This window comes from Bos javanicus, chromosome 13 (genome assembly GCF_032452875.1).
Source record: "Bos javanicus breed banteng chromosome 13, ARS-OSU_banteng_1.0, whole genome shotgun sequence".
Lineage (NCBI taxonomy): Eukaryota > Metazoa > Chordata > Mammalia > Artiodactyla > Bovidae > Bos > Bos javanicus.
The window spans coordinates 6974463-6995789 of NC_083880.1; the positions used below are offsets into that span (position 1 = coordinate 6974463).

The 21327-nt window shown below is 41.1% G+C and overlaps 1 protein-coding gene across 6 annotated transcripts in view; it reads right to left on the bottom strand.

Moving 5' to 3' along the window:
* Positions 1-21327, bottom strand: part of TASP1 (taspase 1) — a 315861-nt gene that overhangs the window by 190974 nt on the left and 103560 nt on the right. For 5 of the 6 annotated variants that reach the window (XM_061435626.1, XM_061435627.1, XM_061435623.1 and 2 more), the window contains 2 exons: positions 14633-14752; positions 8810-8888 (listed from right to left, as the gene is read on the bottom strand). In XM_061435626.1, coding sequence (XP_061291610.1) covers positions 8810-8888; positions 14633-14752 — 199 coding nt within the window. The remainder of the gene's footprint in view (positions 1-8809; positions 8889-14632; positions 14753-21327) is intronic. The other variant, XM_061435628.1, reaches the window with a different exon arrangement.

Sequence of the window (21327 nt, forward strand, 5' to 3'; positions counted from 1 at the left end):
CTGCTAGAGGAGTTACTGAGAACTGAATAAAAGGGGAAAAGGAGCAGAAAACAAGGGGCCAGCTGGGCACTCCTGCAACAACTCAGATCAGAGATGACAGCACCCTGAAGCTGCTGATGGCACCCAGGGTGTTATGAAGTGGATGGATTTTAAATACACTTAGAGAGGAGTGTATTATTTGTTGCTGGAGTGGACTGGGTGAGATAAAAGAAGAGAGGGTCAAACATGACTCCAAGATTTTGGCCTGAGATAATGGGAGGCTGCAGGTGCTCTTTGCTGTGTGGAGAAGCAGGTGGGGGAGGGAAGGGCAACATCAAGAGCTCATAGTTGGATGGGCTATTCATTGGGAGGACCGATGCTGAAGCTGAAGCTCCAATACTTTGGCCACCTGATGTGAAGAGCTGACTCACTGCACAAGACCCTGATGCTGGGAAAGACTGAAGGCGGGAGGAGAAGGGGACAACCGAGGATGAGACGGTTGGATGGCATCGCCGACTCAATGGACATGAGTTTGGGTAAAGTCTGGGAGTTGGCGATGGACAGGGAGGCCTGGCATGCTGCAGTTCATGGGGTCTCAAAGAGTCAGACATGACTGGGCGACTGAACTGAACTGAACTGAGTTGCCTATTTACACACAACAGGTGGGTGCTTTGAGAAGCAGTTAAAAAACCAAGTTCTGGGAAGAAGCCCAAGGTAGAGATTAAAAGGTGGGAGTTGCATTGGACTGGATAACACTGAGGCAGCGAGTATTCAAAGACACAGAAAAGGCAGAGGGCTGGCCTCAGGGCACTGAGAGGTCAGGGAGATGAGGAACAGTAACGAAGGAGGCGGAGGATAGCAGCCAGTGAGCTGGGAAGAAAACCGTTCACGTTGGATGCTCTGGGAGTCTATCAAAAATCGGATTTTCCAGGGAGCGAGTCATTCAAGCAACTGTGTCACACACTGCTTACAGGACTAACGGATGACCACTGGGCTTTGGAGGCGACTGAAAATCTTGACAAGAGCAGACTGGTAGAAGGGAGGAAGAGGCCCAACTAAAGTATATACAAGAGTTGATAAGTGGACTTCCCTGCTGGCTCAGTGGTGGAGAATTCACCTGCCAACGCAGGAGACACAGGTTCCATCCCTGATCCGAGAGGATCCCACATGCCATGCAGCAACTAAGCCCGTGAACCCAACTATTGAGCCTGTGCTCCACAGCAAGAGAAGCCACCACAGTGAGAAGCCTGCACTCCCCAACTAGAGAGGAGCCCTTGTTTACCGCAACTAAAGAAAAGCCTGCTCAGGGGTGAAGACTCAGCACAGCCAAAAATAAATAAATAAATATTTACCAAAAAAAAAAAAAATAATCATAAAGTTCAATGAGTGGAAAAGACTAAGTGAAATAATAGACATGAAATACAGGCAACTCCTTGAAGATTCACCTTGAAAGGCTGCTACAAAATAGGGAAAAGAGTTGGAAAGGAGGCTGGACCCCTAGGTGATCTGCACCCAGGGTAGAGAGTAGAACAGGGCTTTTATTCATGATAATCAAGAGACTGAGCCACGAAAAGCGCTTGTGACAGACAGAGCACTAAAGAGAAATAAGAGATGCTCCTAAGAAGGAAACAGAAGCATGGGCTCCTGCCTGCCTCCCCATCCCTCCTGGGCCCCAGAAACCACAAACTCCAGGACACACGTAGATGTCTCACCAGTGAGGTCCCACTGGCTCTTGGGACTCCACCCTCAGAGGCAAGCCAGCCCTGTGCCCTCCTGACAAAGGCATCTGGGAAGCAGAGACACACAGGAAACCTCCCACCGAGGGGCAGGGGCAGACCTGTGGCTGGTGGTTAGGAGAAAGAGTCGAGAAGGGGCCACATACTGACATACTTCCCCACCCTTGCAGAGGAGACTCCAATCACTGGCTCAGAAATATTAATATCAAAGCAGGAGCCTGGTCTCATTCTTCACATTTTTTTATCCCATCCATCTTTGAACCTACTCTTAACAAGCCAGGGGCACACCCTCACCACCCTCTGATTTCTGAAACAGCTAAGACCAGGAAAATCAAAGAACCCAGAAAGTCAGAAATCACCAGGTTTCCTCTAGGGTAGCAGACTGTTCTTCATGACAGAACACCAGGAAAGGGAGACTGCAGCCGCTGTCTCCTGATCACTAGTCAGCTGCCACAAAACCCCCGGACTTGCTATTTCTCTTTAAGAAAAAAACCAGACGGCACAGACAAGTAACAGAAGACCAATGTTAAGGTCAGCCAGAGCATAAACTTAATCTCTTGCTTTTTCCCTCCTTCTGATCTTCTAATCCTCGATCTGCTCTTCCCTTCCATAGCCAGAGAAAGACCACAGATGTATCTTATATTACACATCTGATGTGTTACTGAAAAATTATGTGTGAATCCGATTCTGGCAAATTAAATCAAATTTAAAAATGCTGTTTAAGGAAATTTCATGGTGGATAACCTTAGAATCCTATGAGAGGGAAGAATCACATACACATTTCTCTCTTTTTCAGTGAAATATACTTGACATGTAACATTGTATACATTTAAGGTATACAACATGTTAATTTCATACATTTATTTCCTGTAATATGATTGCCATCATGCAATAATTAGAACCTCCACCACATTACATAACTACCTTTCTTTTTAGTGGCTGGAATAATTGTGTTCCAGTCTCTTAACAAGGCTGATGATTATAATATTGTTGCCCACACACACACATTTTTTAATTCTGTCTATGAAGCATTTACTAAGTGCAAAGCCCTATGCCAGGCACTCAGGAAACACAAATATACTCACAGAGCCCCTGTTCTCAGGAGCTTACACCACTGCTTAAAGAAAGCTTCAAACGTTTATTTTCACAAAAAACGCTGAGAATAAAAGAAGGGCATGCTCTTTTTTCACATTTTAAATTTTCAGAAATCAGGAGGCACACTGCAGTTGACAGCATCTTCCCACGGCTCTGCTGCAGGCAGCAGCTGGGACACAGCCAGCTCTGCCTCTGGAGGTCAGCTGCTCCCATCTGCTAACCCCTGCTGACCCTTCTGCTGAGTTGCGTTCCATGTTGGAACTCCATGTGTTGAGTTTAACTGCCATTTTCAATGTCTTCAAAAGGACTACAATCTGATACAGAATTCAAACAAAAAGTGATTACATACATAGGAATGCATGGAAATGGCAAAGAAGCACGACCTTGCTATCAGGGAAGCAAATATTTCTTGTTGGGAGAACACCCCCAATGCAATACTTGCAAAGTAATAGCCATGTGTTAAGTGATGACAAAGCCATGTGTCATAATATAACTGGCAGTCTCTTCCCCCTCTAGTGTAAGTGTCTTACATGGGTATATTTTGTTCTAGGATATAATGGTAAATGTAGAGGCAACAAAAGCAAAAATAGACAAGGAGGTCTATGTCAATCTAAAAAGCTTCAACACAGCTACGGCAATAAGCAACAGTATGAAGAGGACACTGATGGAATGGGAGGAAATACTCACAAACCACATAACTGATAAGGTATTAATATCCAAAATAGACAAGGAACTCCTACAACTTAATAGCAGAAGAAAAAAAAAGATCAATATTGAAACATGGGCAAAGGACTTTGACATTTCTCCAAAGACACAGAAACGGTCACTAGGTACATGAAAAGGTGTTCAGCATCACTCATCATCTGGGAAGTGCAACAGAAGACCACAAGGTATCACCTCACACTTGTTAAAATGGATATTACCAAAAAGACAAGAGACAAATGTTGGTGAGGATGCAGAGATATGTGAACTCTCATACAGAGGAGGTAGGAACGTGGTTCGGCTGCTATAGAAAACAATATGGAGGTTCCTCAAAAAACTACATGGGACTATCACAGGATCCAGCAGCTCCACTTCTGGGTATTTATCCAGAAGAATTGCAATCAAGATCTCAAAGAGGTATCTGCACTCCCACATGAGCTGCATCATTATTCACAACAGCCAAGATGTGGAAACAACCCAAATGCCCTTGGACAAATGAGCAAGTTAAGAAAATGTGGTATATGCATATAAGAATATTATTCAGCCTTTAAAAAGAAGGAAATCCTGCCACACACGATAACACTGATGGACCCAAAAGACATTATGCTCAGTGAAATAAGCTAGTCACAGAAGGACAGACATTGCACAATTCCACTTAAATAAGGTACCTAAAATAGTCAGACTCATAGAAGCAAAGAGTAAAACGGTGACAGCCAGAGTTTAGGGAAGAGGAAAATGGAGAATTGCCATTCAAAATTCACAAGGTTTCAGTTATGCAAGATGAATAAGTTCTAGAGATCATAGGTCAGCTCATTAAATCCTCATGGATATTAAGATAATGCTATTCGTGTTGTATAAATAGCTACTTGCTAGGATGTCTCAGCCAGTGAATCAAGAATCTGAACAAGAACCTATGTATTTCCTTTGCTCCCTCTCAAGCTCAGCAAATTTCCAAGATGCCAGAACATTAGTCAGAGTTTGCTAGGTGAGCTCCTGCCCTCTAACTTCTTCCCCACAAGATGCTGGAGTTTATCCCTCAGGCTAATAACCACATCACCTGTCTGGCCTTAGGAGAGTCCTACCCTGACCATAACTAGCTATCTTCCCTCTGTCTTTCACTAATCATCTACCAAGAACTATAAAACTAAAATGTAGGCCAGGTCTCTGGATTTTCTGCAACAGCCTACGGCATATGTCCTTTTTTTTTTTTTTTTTGACCAAAAAATTGCAAAATTCTGTGTTCCACCTTTCTTCTGACTTACTCAGCCAACTCGGCCATGTGTTTCCATCGTCAACCTCATAGCAACAGCCCCAGGAGAAGTAAGAGTGAAGCAATCACAGATGGAAAGAACTGGAGACTTGCTCTATTATCCTCATGTTCTGCTGGCTGACAACTTGTTGTTCAGTCCCTCAGTCGTGTCTGATTCTTTGTGACCACTGACTGCAGCACTCCAGGCTTCCTTGTCCTTCACCATCCCCTGGAGCTTGCTCAAACTCATGTCCATTGAGTCAGTGATGCCATTAAACCATCTCATCCTCAGTCATCCCCTTCTCCTCCTGCCTTCAATCTTTCCCAGAATCAGGGTTTCTAATGAGTCAGCTCTTCGCATCAAGTGGCCAAAGTACTGGAGCTTCAACTTCAGCATCAGTCCTTCCAATGAATATTTAGGACTGATTTCCTTTAGGACTCACTGATTTGATCTCCTTGTAGTCCAAGGGTCTCTCAGGAGTCTTCTCCAACAGTTCAAAAGCATCAATTCTTCGGCACTCAGCTTTCTTCATGGTCCAACTCTCACATCCATACATGATTACTGGAAAAACCATAGCTTTGACTAAACAGACCTTTGTTAGCAAAGTAATGTCTCTGCTTTTTAATATGCTGTCTAGGTTGGTCATAGCTTTTCTTCCAAGGAGCAAATGTCGTTCAATCTCATGGCTGCAGTCACCATCTGCAGTGATTTTGGAGCCCAAAAAAATAAGGTCTGTCACTGTTTCCATTGTTTCCCCACCTATTTTCCAAGAAGTGACAGGACTGAATGCCATGATCTTTATTTTTTGAATGTTGAGTTTTAAGCCAACTTTTTCACTCTCCTCTTTCACTTTCATCAAGAGGCTCTTTAGTTCCTCTTCACTTTCTGCCATAAGGGTGGTGTCATCTGCATATCTGAAATTATTGATATTTCTTCTGGCAATCTTGATTCCAGTGTGTGCTTCATCACCTGGCATTTCACATGATGCACTCTGCATAGAAGTTAAATAAGTAGAGTGACAATACACAGCCTGACTTACTCCTTTCCCAACTTGGAACCAGCCCATTGTTCCATGTCTGGTTCTACCTGTTGCTTCTTGACCTACACACAGGTTTCTCAGGAGGGGTAAGGTGGTCTGGTATTCCCATCTCTTGAAGAATTTTCCACAGTTTGTTGTGATCCACACAGTCAAAGGCTGTAGCATAGTCAATGAAGCAGAAGAAGATGTTTTTCTGGAATGCTCTTGCTTTTTTGATGATCCAACAGATGTTGGCAATTTGATCTCTGGTTCCTCTTTTTCTAAATTCACCTTGAACATTTGGAAATATTTATTTCACATACTGTTGGCTTGGAGAATTTTAAGCATTACTTTGCTAGCATGTGAAATGAGCGCAATTGTGTGGTAGTTTGAACATTCTTTGGCATTGCTGTTTTTTGGGATTGAAATGAAAACTGACCTTTTCCAGTCCTGTGCCACTGCTGAATTTTCCAAATTTGTTAGCATGCTGAGTGTGGCACTTTAACAGCATCATCTTTTAGGATTTGAGATAGCTCAGTGGGAATTCCATCACATCCACTAGCTTTGTTCATAGTGATGCTTCCTAAGGCCCACGTGACTTTGCATTCCAGGATGTCTGGCTCTAGATGAATAACCACAACATCATGGTTATCTGGGTCATTAAGATCTTAGTCCTTAAACTTAAGAAGGCTATAACATGATAGGCTGGGCATCAAAGCTAAACATCTACACTAGATATCTTAGACTAGAAACCTAAAGTTATCTTTAATCATATAAAACTATCTTCAGTGGATATGAGATGAACAAAGAAGGAAATATTCAAGGGGAAGGGTGAAAGACTTTATTTTTACAGTTTAAGCTTACCCCTTTATTGCATTCTACTTAATAGACTCAAACCCATAAAGTACACTCCTATTCCAACTTTCATATCACCAATTCAAAAAAGAAGGGAGATGGACAACCCCAAGGAGACTGAATTTCTTTCCCAAAGTGACACAGTCAAGTAGGCTCTCAGAATTTCAGCTTAAAGTAGAATTCAGGTCTCCTAACATGCAGACATAAGAGTAACATTTAAAAAGCAACAAACCAACTTGCTGAACTACATATTGACCAAAAATAAAAACACCACACATGATAGCAACTGATACTTCTTTAGGAAAATGAAAATGAAACAATGAATCACCTGTTTTAGACTTTGATTTATTCAAAGACCACAATTTTCCATAGACATGGGCCATACTTAATTATGCATACATAATTATGCATTAATTATGCCATACTAATTCCTAAGTATTATGTGTAAAGATTTTCATGTACCAGCAATATTAAACTAAAAATTAACTCATATGATTGATTACCTTTGCTCATCTCTTCAAATTAGAAAACAATTTTTGGTCTATAATATTAGTATGATTTAGATTCAACATTAATTTGTGTTTGGACTTCACCTCAGTGGCTCAAAATCAAATATTTCCACCAATGCAAGAAAAGGATCAAGGTCACGAAGCTGCTACAACAGGTGGGCAGTTGAGGGGTCTGAACTAACAGGGTCAGGTCAGAAGAAATGGAAAGAAGATACAAGTTTGAGAACGGTGCCAAGAATTCAAGTCTGACTAAATAGGTTACGGAAAGTGAAAGTCACTCAGTCACATCCGACTCTTTGCCACCCTGTGAACTACACAGTCCACGGAATTCTCCAGGCCAGAATACTGGAGTGGGTAGCCATTCTCTTCTCTAGGGGATGTTCCCAACCCAGGGATCGGACCCAGGTCTCCCACACTGCAGGTGGATTCTTTACCAGCTGAGCCACCAGGGAGACCCAAAATAGTGATGGCAATAAAAGAGGCAAAGAACACAGGAGAAAGGTGGCCACAGTGCGGGAATAAGGAAGAAAGGTGTTTATTTGTGCTGCTGAACCTCATGTGCATACATGACACCCACAGGGATGTGTCCAACAGGAAGGCAGAAAGGACTAAGGTGGACTTCAAGCGTGAAGTCCAGAGTAGGGACAGACATGGAAGCCAGCACTCTAAGAGATAACCACTGAGACAGCATCAGATCACCGAGAGGAAGCCCACAGTGAGACGAGGAAAGGCTGGCAGAGGCCCACTCCTGGAGCTACTAGCAGTGGGAAGAAGACGGAGCAGGCCAAGGGAGTGGGACAAACCAGGAGAGGTCCAGGATATACACTAGTAGTAGAGACCCCAGAGAGGCAGGAGTAAGTAAGAGAGGAGGGCGACTGGACTGGGCGGCTGGGCAGTGTGGCGGGGCAGAAAACAATGCGGAAGAAACCAGAGAGAGAAAAGAAGGAAGGGCAGCCATACCCACCCACCTTCCCAAGAAAGCCTGAGGACATCCAGCACAAAGCCCTAGGATTCGGACTTGAGAGATGACACAGCAAAGCAGGTGAACCAATATTATTCTGTCAGCCGCACATGTCAGCCACATCATGAGCTTCAAGTACATCTGGCACAAGCATATGAAAACCTGGATTTAGACAACAACCATTCTGCCCACCCAAATCCACTCTACCGAGACACACACACACACACACACACAAACACACACATTTCTGAATGATAAAGACTCTTCTAATACAAATACAAAAAGAGGAGCTACATTTTATCAAAAGTATATGCCATGATATACATTTTGAAATACACCTTGTAAGATTTATGTCAACATTTTACTCAAGAAATGACATCTTAGTCTTTTCAATGCCTTGCTACTTTTATATCATGTTGGCCCAAATTTGGCACTATCATGAGTCATTAGAGGGAAAAAAATCCATTAAAAATATAATTAAATTTTAGTTAACCCCAAAGTTGTATTGAAAATGTTGGCAAACCATTTACACTGTGAAACAATTCTAAAACATTCCCAAGTATCGAAGATCTTTCAAGCATCAAAGTTCTGATCCATGAGGTGTCTTAGCACAGACTTTGTGTTTACATAAAAACGCTGTTTTCAATCAATAAATGACCTACGAGGTTGAAGTAATGAAAAATGGTCATGAAAGCAGCAAATACCTGAGGTACTCACAGCTGTGGAGTAGGGATTATGAGCTCCAGTATTTTCAGCCCAGCAGCCACATCCATAAAGAGCAGCCTGGGGGAAAAAAAGGTAGATAAATATAAATACAGCATTTTAAGAACATTATACATAATTGCTAGCTTTCAACAGAAGCCAGAAATTATACCCATCTAATAAAGCCTCATCTAATAATGATGTATAGCACACGCGTGATAACCAGAGGTTGAGTAAGACCTACCCAGACAATGGTCCTAACACTATCAAAACCATTTCCAGCTAAGGATTAATCTAAAATTTTCAGAAAAGAGAAAAAAAAAATTCTTAATCTTATCAACAGTAACTTCTTCCTTCCCGGAAAAAAATCTTCCCTCTGCTGTAGGCTTGTTGGGTGTGGCTCTTCTGGACCCTTGAAATAACCTCTCAAACTAGGTGTGTGTCAGTCAGATTACTTGGGGAGCTTAATAACCGTGGGTCCCCAGCTATATTCCTGATGGTCTGGAGGCTGTCCCGGGAATCAGCATTGTTAACCAGGCCTGGAATTCAGGTGGTCCCCCTGCCACCCTCCAGTAAACCCTGCTTCAGGCTTTAGTGCCTTTTTCCTCCTCCTTCAGGAGAGAACAAGAGGAAATCCAACTGTTATGCACCAAAGGGCCCAGTATATGCTCGCCACTGCTCTAGATTCTGGCAGACAGAAAGAGAGGCGACAAAAAGGCCTCCTCAAGCTAATCGCTCTGTGAGGTGGCAGAACAACTTTCTGTGTCTGAAACCACCAGGAACACAAAACACGACTGTGTTTTTATAAAGTGTGTGATAATCATTCCCATTTCGTTTGCAGGTGTGCCACCCAGAATGTCTGGATTCCCCTCTTCAATATCTACTATGATTTCTCTGCCTTTGCAAGGGGAATCACAATTGCTGACTTTTCCATTCCTTAGAAGCAGAATTCAAAAAACCCTTAGATGGTTATTGCAGAGAAATACAAGGAGGCGTGGTCAAGAATGTTTATGATCACCTGTTTGATAAGAGCAAAATATTAGCGGTAAAGAAATGGCTAAATAAACATTGGCACAGCAACATGTGGAATTTACTGCAAAGGTTAGAAAAAAAAGAATTAGAAAAAAAAAAAAAGATACTTAAGAACTATTACAGAAAAAAAACTCCAAAACACTGAGTTTTAAGAACCATTACAGAAAAACTCTGAAACATTCAGTGTTAAAAAAAAAATTCTACAACAATATATTCAGTATTCTCGGTGAACTGATGAAGGAAAAAGGTACTCCCACAAAAATAGCACTGCTATATTCTAGGAACTTATTTGGGAGGAGTGGAAGCTAAGACAGAGAATGGTAACCAGACAGATTTCAATTTTCTATGATGGTTTATTCCTTTTACAAGGACTTCAGAATTAATTTGTTCCAATATTCTGCATAGAACAGGGGTTTTCAGGAAACAGTCCAGGCAGTTCTGATACCAAGAACTTCACCACTTCATGTGGGAAAATATACCCATTTCGGACCCTTTTCATTGGTGGGCAGTTCTTCCTTCGATTGCTTTAAGGAATATCCACCTTCTTGTAACTTCCACCCACCAATCCTGGGTCTACTCTCGAGAAATACTTTAACCTCCCCCTAAGAGTTCTCCAAATTTGGCTTTTCTAATGCCCTGATTCCTCTTTTCTCTCTCAAAGAATCTGTGAAAAGTGAAAGTCTCTCAGTCATCTCTAACTCTACGTGACCCCATTGACTGTATAGTCCATGGAATTCTCCAGGCCAGAATACTGGAGTGGGTAGCAGTTCCCGTCTCCAGGGGATCTTCCCAACCCAGGGATCAAACCCAGGTCTGCTGCATTGCAGGCGGATTCTTTACCAGGTGAGCCACCAGGGAATCTGTGAACTGTTCCCCAAGAGGTTGAGATGCACACGCCCACTCCACTTCCCTAATGACCCTCCTTGAGAAATGACCCTAAGTCCAGAATAAGGGAGATGAAATCTGACCATGTTCGTGTGATCCAGTTGTCACCCGTCGCTGTCACTGAGAAGACCTCTCTTAAAAGCAGAAACAAGAACTGAATGCAACACCCCTAATATGGCAGACAGTAGGAAATCTATTACTGCCTGTGAAAACACCATGCTTCTAAAATAAACAAGACAGCTGGGTGAGGGTGGCAACTGAAAGTCCTTCAGAAGTGATTCAGCTCATAGATTTCAGGAAAAACTGGCAAACCTGTGGGCTAAAGCCATTCAACCGGTCCCACCTAGGATGGGTGCTGGGTCAGCCAGGGCCTCAGAGAACATGCGGCCTCAGTGAAAGGGTCCAACCTTCCTTCACTGAAAACCCTGGATATCGGTCCCCTTTCCATTTCTCACAACTATCTTGACCTGGAGTTCTGCACCCAAAAAGTAGTAAGTAAGACCACAAGGACACTCCTTGGAAGCCCAGTGGAGGTCATGAAAAGAATGTTTATCTTACTCTTGGTCTCCTTTCTCAGCAAATTTCCTTTATGCTATCTCTCCTCAATTTCATGACCTAAAGTTGTCTTCCTTCTTCATTTTCTGAAACAGGCTGGGCTGAGATAGTGACAGGTAAGAAAAAAGAATCAGAGACTGTCCCTCTCCTATCCACTCTGTTAGATAAAACACAACGAACTTAAGCAGACCTTTAAAAACAAAAAGCTTCCTTCTTTTTAGTAGTAAAATGTTATCAAAGCTACTGTCGTGCAGTAAAAGTAGGTCATGCAAATGATGATAGTATAATTATCATTTACTCTTCTCTGGGTCTTTGTTTCCTTTTTTATAAAATAAGGATATAGTAACATGCACTTCACAGTGTTGTAGGATCACGGGAATTAACACTCTTGCTCCACACAGCCAGCAATTAATAAATAGCAACTGCCACGTTACTAGGAGGGACTATGATAAGCGACTGAAATGCATGGTATCATTTAATCTTCTAGAACTTTCTGAGGTAGCTATTTATCCCCATTTTACAATTGTGGAAAATAGAACTTCAGGCGTTGAGTAACCTGTCCACGTGAGGGGACTGGTAAGTGGGGAGGTGAGGTTAGAATAAAGTTTACCAAAATCCCAAATCCACACTCAACCCCTAAACTCAACCGCCTGTTTTCATGTGGGTCAGGTAGGGTTTGGAGGACAGTAGAACATAATAATTCCTTTTTCATGTCACATTTGTAAATTCTAATTAGTATAAGCTTCGGAAGGAATGATGCTAAAGCTGAAACTCCAGTACTTTGGCCACCTCATGCGAAGAGTTGACTCATTGGAAAAGACTCTGATGCTGGGAGGGATTGGGGGCAGGAGGAGAAAGGGACGACAGAGGATGAGACGGTTGGATGGCATCACCGACTCGATGGACGTGAGTCTGAGTGAACTCCGGGAGTTGGTGATAGACAGGGAGGCCTGGCGTGCTGCGATTCATGGGGTCGCGAAGAGTCGGACACGACTGAGCAACTGAACTGAACTGAACTGAAGGAAGCAAATGAAGTTTTCTTTCAAATTGCCACTTTAGCATCTGAACTGTTATATCTATAGCAGGGTAAAATGTGTAATATGCTAAAATTTAATAGCTTTTTGTGCATTTAAAATGTATATAGGAATACCTAGTTTTAGCACATTTTAAAAAATATGAGTCTTTGCTTTTCAAAGACAGTTTGCTTATGTATTGTTTCATTCTATTCTGCTTGTTAAGAAGGACAGCCCTCTACCTCTCATATGATGCTTCCACGTTTCCAGGCTTGTTGCCTCTCTTCCATCTGAGCAATATAACCCGATTAAGCAACTGCTTTCCATGTAAGCAACTTTACCCTCTCCTTCACACCATTTCCTGATTTTTCAGCCTTCACAAACTGTACATTCATAAACCAGTCACGTGGGGCAAATTAATATGTAAGCTTTTTTTTTAAACTGAGGTACAACTGACACATATTTTATTAGTTTCGGGTAAACAGACTAATAATTCAATATTTGCATAGAATGCAAAATGATCAGTTAACATCCGTTAACTTCTGTCAGCATACACAGTCGCAGAACTGTTTTTCTTGTGATGAGAACTTTTAAGATTTACTCTCTTAGCAGTTTTCAAATATGTACGTGTAAGCTTTACAGTATTTCTTTTTCCAAGACAACTCCATGTGCAGTGCAGCAGAATAGCTTCAAGATTGCTGGGTGTAATGTCCTGCTAACACAGTCCAGAACTATCCTTGGTTCTCTTGTTGCTATTTTGCTAACCAAAACAAACAAAAACCAGTGAAAAAGTCATGGGAATGGCAATGCGATGAAGGCGGCTTTGCTGGCTTTTCTCTCTCTTTCTCTACCAAGGCATCCAGATCTGATATGCCAAGCTTGGTTTTCCTATTCCAAACTTGACAAATACACAAGACTTTATTATGTGGAAAAATACCATGACCAGACAAAGACTTTTTATACTGAGTTCAAAGCGTTTACACATGTTGAGTAATCATGTTCCATAAATCCCCTTGCATGGCAGGCAAAGAGTAGCACAAAATTAATTATTCTTCCCTCCCCTTCCCACCATAGCACTATGAGTGGTTTGTCCGCCATAAAGGGCAGGTCACAGAATGTCACCAGGGGCTTTGCAAAGATGTCCTCCATGAATCAGATCACCCTGCTCTGAGCACTCACTACCCACCGCGTCCAAAGCAACTGTGACGTGGACTCTTCTTCAAACACAAGATACAAAGCACAAAGGGCATGCCAAGCAGCGCTCCAGAGGCAACGTGAGATCTCGGTACTAAGCTCACACACGCCTCACGCAACTGTGACACTTTAACAGACTCTGTGCCGTGCTGCCTTGCTGTGCTGTGTACTCAGTCGTGTTCAACTCTTTGCAATGCCATGGTCTGCAGCCTGCCAGGCTCCTCTGTCCATGGCATTCTCCAGGCAAGAATACAGGAGTGGGTTGCCATTTTCTCCTCCAAGAGACCTTCCTGACCCAGGGATCAAACCCGCATCTCTTGCATCTCCTGCATTGGCAGGCAGGTTCTTTACCACTAGCGCCACTTGGGAAGCCAACAGACTCTGAGGGCATCCAATTTGTTTGTTCACTCAACAAATATTTGTTAAGCCAGTAAGTAATGTGCCAAGTTGGTATACACTCAGAAAGATTATTAGATCAAATGGATTGTTAAATTTCATTCTTAATTTAGTGCTAAAGGCTGGAGATGGGGAGTTGGGGGTGAAGAAGATGTACAAGTGAGCTCGCAAAAAGCCAGTTGCACATAAATTCAGCCTCCCTCATACCTCGATTTCGTGAGTAGTATCATGTGTTGGTGACTTGAAATACCAGTTAGTCTATAAAACCGCTGAAATGCTTAATCAGAGAAAGGATTAGAGTCAAAATGCTACTGTTCCTTGAATAGAGGAAATATAAAATGCAACTCTGAAACCATTTTCCCACCTGAAAAGCAAGCAGTCATACAGTCGGGTGCTCACTTCTACAGAGAATGACATTTACAAAGAATGAACATGGGACTCAGTGCATTTATTACATATCTGATAAATACCCAGGCCAGTACCCAGCCTACTGAAAGTAGTTCAACACACAATTATGTCTGTTTGGTTATAAAGATCAGTAAGAACCCTAGTATTCTGAGGTGGGTTTTCATTTTAGAAAAGATCCTAAACAGGCAGCTGATGATTCATACTACCTAAGTGTTAAGAACAATACCATTTGTTTTTTCTAAAGACAAAAAAAGAAATGTCTCTACTGGTTCAAAAACTTGTGAGCTAGCAAATTCTACGTTCAACTTGTGAGGCTAGTTTAAACACCTCAGTGTTCCTTACCTGCCCAACTCTCCCCGGATGTTTCAAGGCCAAGCCTCCACTAGAAACGGCGGCAGCCACATTCCCTTCGTGGTCCACAACCACAGCGCCCACTGTGTCCAAAGGGCCCGAGTCGTTCTCCTGTGGAGCAAAGGGCCAGAGCGTTCACTGAGCACGGTGCACAGCAGCGACCCAACCGCACAACACTTCAAGGACAGTCATGACACAGCGAAAGCTGAGCTTATCCTTAGCTGGAGCATTCGGCAATTGCCTATCTATTGTCAAGCTGACGCTTAAATCCGGTTCAAGTCAAAACTTATTTTCCAGTGAAAGATCCTGAGCCAAGAGTGTCTGCTTGCTTTTCTCTAATAAGAAGCCTAACATGCCTTTCAAAGGGAGGAAGAAAACAACAGTATAAATTGTAATATATCACTGTATCACCTTAATCTCAAGAATTCAGTTCACGACTGAGAATCTGGAAAGGAAAAGATCTACGGTATAAGTGAACTTATAAATGTTCTTATTTGTATTTCTTTAATACTATGCAAAAATTTCTAAAAGTAATATATTCACCACAATAAATGGAGAGAGTGACGTTCAGTCTTGAACTAGACCATGCTACAGTTTTCTTTAAAATTTCTTCCTTGTGAGACACTTGATGGCAAACCCCCTTCTCTGCTATGTTAATAATATGGTTGCCACTCATATGGCAGAAAACTGCACGTTCCTGGGAGCCATCTTTGTGTTCCTGGGTCTTGTTCCAGGCCTCACACACTTAAGGCATTTCACACATATTGACCATGAGCAGCTGTCTCTTGCCTCGAAGATTTCTGGGTCACCTGTGCAAGGCAGACCAACTTTACACTGCTGGATAAAAATCAGAAGTAAAGGGAGTGGGAAGGAAATTTCATGAAAAATTACCTTTTTAGTATACTAAAGGAGGGCTGTTATAGGTCTTTAGGTTCATTGTGGTCATGGTGGTATATATTTTTAAAGTCTAGGTCACTGGTGCCCTAGAACCTGAGAACCCCATCCTCACCCATACCCCCAAGTCTGTATCAGAGTCAGGGACAACCCCATGTTCAAAGAGACTTCTGTCCATGGACTCTACTTTTGAGAAACAAGGTCTGATACTATCCCATAGGTCATGATCAGCCAAATGTCTGCTCTACTCATTCTAAGGCAAATAATTTTACAGGCACAAATCTGCCGAAGGAGAGACTTAAACCACCTAAGACCAACATTATGTCAGCATAAAAGATTTAAGCTCCCTCTTGTTCCACTACCAATTGGCAGCATACCACCATGACCATACCACCATGACCATACCACCATGACCATACCACAAAGTATTTTAAAACATGATCTTAGCAATCTTACTGCTTCTTTTAGAAACAGACTACTCTCATACAAATAAAAAGGCACTGTAGAATAACCTTCCTCAAAAACAGCAACAACAAAGTCAGGAAAGGGTATTCTTTATTAGTCCTTTTTTATTAACTGTGACTGCTGATCCTACTCAAACATTCCATAAAACAGAATTTTACTGAGGGGACACATAACATATACACAACGATATGAATTATCTGTAAAAACAATTCTCTGCATTTCGATCAGGATATCGTGACTTTAACTTTCATCCCTTTGAACCTTACTGTACAAAGACATGGAAGGATTATACATAGATGGATTTACTATAACCTGTTTTTCAAAAATGAAAAAGCAAGCAAAAGATAGAGAATTCTGTTCCAAATTAAGCTAAATATTCCTAATGGCTAGCAACACCTGCAAAAATCAGAATTACTTCATAAAATATTCAAGAATTAGTTTATAGATTTCAAATACTGAAATGGAAACTGAAAGATGATGAAGTAATATTTAAGCATTTTTACGAAGTGCAGGTAAATTGAATGAAAGACAAACAGTGGTATTTTGGCTATAATAATTTCACCGAGCTCGTGTATATAGAAAAGAAATCTTAGAAAGTTTAAAAAATATACAATGACTGTTATTATATAGAGCTACTATTATACTCTTACACTCCATAAATACTTAGAAGTATATGCACCACATAGATACACACAGACCTAATGTCCTTGACTGAAATATGCTAGTTGCATTAATTTTTTGATAAAATTGTTATTAAAAAGCAATGGCATAAATTATAGTTCTTGTCAGATTAAACACATGCGTATAAAGTTGACATACAGATTCCATGTGTCATGGAAAAGACAAATAAAACTTTCTACAATTAACTAATGATCTAGTCATCTCTGTTGAACTTAATGTCAAAAGTTTTCATTTTTCTCACTCCAAATTGGAGATGGCTATTACATAGTTATTGTAAGAATTAAATAAAGTAACACATATAAACTAATAAATCCCTTAGAACAAAGTGTAGGTACTTTCCACGTGAAAATTAAGTCTCTAATCTGCACTAACTCTGAAACCTGCCAAGAGACATCATCTATCAGTTACGTATCTCATTAATGTGGTCTTTCTTCTGTATATGCATGAGTGAGTGCATGCTAAGCCGCTTCAGTCACGTCCGACTCTGTGTGACCCTATGGAACATAGCCTACCAAGCTCCCCTGTCCATGGGGTTCTCGGACAGAATCCCATGAATACTGGAGTGAGTGGCCATTTCCTCCTCCAGGGCTTCTTCTGTACAGAATTACTCAAGTATCAAATAGATAAAATACAAGAATAATATCTCGAGTGTAAAAGCACATCCTGAACCTGATGTATGGTGAGATTATCCTAATATAATAATAAATACAGAAATACATTTTATTTTTAAGATAGCAAGTCTTCCCAAGACTTGTTAGGCTGCTGAGTAGCATTATAATTGGCCTGAGCTTCCACTTGAGAAACACAGCTGACTTAACACCTTCCATGACAGCACAGTAAGTGCAACAGAAAGCTTCCCCACCTTCAAGCATCCTGAAGATGCCATGATAGATCTGGGTCCGGGAAACCTAGACCGGGCTCCACATTTGGCTCCTAAAGCCAGTCCCCTGCAGTAGTGGGGCCTCTGAGGGCTCAGAGTGTATCAGCTGTGTGTATAAAAGAAGGAGAACTTAGCCAGAATTATCTGCTTTCATGTGTCTGGCTTGGCTGAAACCAAGGAAAATTTGGATATAAGAATACCCAATGACTTTTCTCTTCTTTCTTCAGAAAATCCCGCTTCTGATGTCCAATACTAAAAACGATGTTTCTGTAAAGCTATGGTCAAGATGTCTGTTTTTAAATAATCTTTTATTCTTTGCTTAATAAATATACATTAAAATCTTTGCAGCACTACACAGATTAGTGCCAAACATATCTACAACAGAGAAAAAAGTTTATTTTGTAAAAATCTTTGCTATTAATTCCCTAAATCATTCACCAAAAGTAAACAGAAACATTTTCAGTTCAAAACAAAAATAAAGTGTGTTAACCGTGCTTTTAAGGGGCTTTAATATATCTGAATTACAGCTTTAACTATAAATTCATATCATAACAAAGTTCCAGAGGATTACCTAAAAATTCCGGTCTCTCAAAAGTAGCAAAGGACAATGTTTTCCAACTGGCAGAACTCCTATACAGAGTTCTGGGGCTGCAACATTAAAGGTGGAAAATGCATTGGTTTTAATCTCAGTGTTTTGTTTTGTTTTTTAATAATCTTACACATAACATACTATGGGATTGTTTTCTTCAAAGTGGAACCATTTGGGAGCCTCAGTGTACATGTTGAATGAGCATGTGTAAGCGATGGTAGAGATCAGATGAACATACTCATGACTTAGATTATTATACAACTGAACTACAATGGAAGCATTGTTGTTGCTGCTGTTGTTGTTTAGTCGCTAAGTTGTGTCCAACTCTTTGTGAACACCATGGACTGTAGCCCACCAGGCTCTTCTGTCCATGGGCTCTCCCAGGCAAGAACAGGGGAGGGAGTTGCCATTTCCTTCTCCAGGGGATCTTCCTGACCCAGGGATCAAACCCACATCTCCAGCATTGGCAGCAGGTGGGTTCTTTACCACCGAGCCATCTGGGAAGCCACAATGGATGCTTTACAAAGCTTTAAAACATTTTTATTCTTATTCATATGCTGTTTAATTAATAGTATTTAATTTGAACTCATAATGAACGACTGGTTAAGAATAGCAACCTAAGATATACTGGAGTTGAAATCAAAATTGAGGAATTTAATAAAGATGATAATTCTGATAAGTTCTTTAAAATAATATTAACTAGATTATTAAATTCGTTCATTTGATCAAAATACTGACAGAATACATCTCAATGACTTAAAATCAGTTTAAAAATATAATGATGAATATATCTAGTTTGGCTTCTTGTGTTTCTGGAATAAATATTAATCACAATTTTAAAATTCTAATTCAAAAAAATTTAACTCTAAATTAAATATACACACCTAGCTATGACTCAGCAACTATACCCCTAAGTATTCACCCCAAACTGAAAAACTGAAACTGTTAGTCGCTCAGTTGTGTCTGACTGTGTGTGACCCCGTGAGCTGTAGCCTGCCAGGCTCCTCTGTCCATGGGATTTCCCAGGCAAGAACACTGGAGTGAGCCAAACTCCTCCAAAAGACTAGAAGCTCCACAAAGGCAGTAATCTTTGTATGTGTTACTCACTAGCATAAGCGAAGCACCCAGAAAAGGACTTGACACCTCTTAAGTACTCAAAATATATTTGTTGAATGGATGAACAAATAAACAAATGAATAATATACTTTTAAGAAAAAGGAAAATAACTGCTGTGATCTAAATGTGCCCTTCCAAAGTTTCACCTATTGCAATCCTAACCCCCACAGTGATGGTAATGGAGGTAGGGCATCAAAAAATGAATAGGTCATGAAGGCAGAGCCTGCATGAATGAGATATGCCATTGTAGAAGAAGCCCAAGAAGTTTCCATGCCCCTTCTGGCATGTAAGGCTATAGCAAAAAGATGGCCATCTAGGAAGGAGGTCCTCATCAGATATCACATCTGCCTATGCCTTGAAGTTGGACTTCCCAGCCTCCAGAACTGTGATAAATACATTCCTATTGTTTGTAAGCCATCTGGTCTCTTGTATTTTGTTGTTATAGCAGTCTGAAAGGACTAAGACAATAATCCAAGAAGGAAAAGGACACTCGGGAATGAAACAAGGAATGAGCAAGCAAATACAATGGCAAACATGCATGTAAATCAAAATTAATATTGTCTTCAAAAATAATAATAGTGTATTATTGCGCTTCCTTGGTGGCTCAATGGTAAAGAATCTGCCTGTCAATGCAGGAGACCTGGGTTCAATTCCTGGTCCAGGAAGACCTTACATTCCAAGGAGCAACTAAGTCCATGTGCCACAACTACTGAGCCTGCATTCTAGAGCCTGGGAGCTGCAGCTACCGAAACCCGCAGCCAGGGGAGGAGCTGCAACGGGAAGCCTGCAAGCCACAGCTAAAGAGCAGCCCTGCTCTCCACAGCTAGAGAGAAGCTCGAGTGGCAGTGAAGACCCAGCACAGCCAAAAAAGGAAGCACAATTATTTAAAAAAAAAAAAAAAAAAGAGCGTTATTAGATGATCAAGATGGGGTTTAAAATCTGGCTATGTTATCACAAATACACCTGAAAAACAAGGACGTGAAAAAGCTGAGAGCAAAAGGACAAGGGAAAGAAAAGAGATACCCAGTGGGACCAACCCAAACAATGGAACTAATTAACATCAAGAATACCAATTTTAAGACAAAAGGTTAATAGGACTAAAGGATGTCTACATGGTAAATACTGAAAGTTTAGATAAGCCAGGGCGATATAGTAATTCTAAATCTGTATGTACCTAAAATGAAAAATAGCCTCAAATGTACATAAAGCAAAAACAGAGCAACATAACGAGATAGTTTAACACATTTTTCTTACCCATGAATAAGGAAAATGACTTAAAGCAAACAAACAAACAAAAATTCAGTAAGAAATAAAAGATCTGGGGACTTCCCTGGTAGAACAGTGGATAGGAATCCACTGGCCAACGCACGAGTTCAATACCTGGTCCAGGAAGATTTCACACGCCATGGAACTAAGTCAGTCTGACACTACTTCTGAGACCACACTCTAGCGCCTGCAAGCCGCAACTCCTGAGCTCGCGCTCTAGAGCCCAGGCTCTGCAACAAGAGGAACCATTGCAATGAGGGGCCCATGCACCATGAGGCAGAATAGCCCCTGCTCGTGGCAACTAGAGAAAGCCCACGTGCAGCCGCGAAGACACAGCACAGCCATAAATAAATAAATACAATTTTTAAAAAAGAAAAGGTCTGAATAGCACATTAAAAGGCATTCACGGAATTTTGCTCCAATTAGAGAGAAAGCATTGTTTTCAAACACAAGTAAGTATTTTTAAACATTGACCACACATTAATCCATAAACTAAATCACAGCAAATTTCAAGAAACAACATCAAACAGAAAACACTCTCTGACTACAATACAATTAAGTTAGGAATCAGTAAAGGTAAATAAAAATTTTTTAAAAAGAAAAAAGCACTGCTAAATAACTTATGGATCAAATAAATCTAAATATAAACAAAAATACAAAATAACCAGTAATAATTAAAAATACTACATTAAAGAGAATTCCCTGGAAGTCCAGGGGTTAGGACTCTGTACTTTCACTGCCAAGAGCGCAGGTTCAATCCCTGGTCAGGGAACTAAGATCTCTCACAAGCTACAT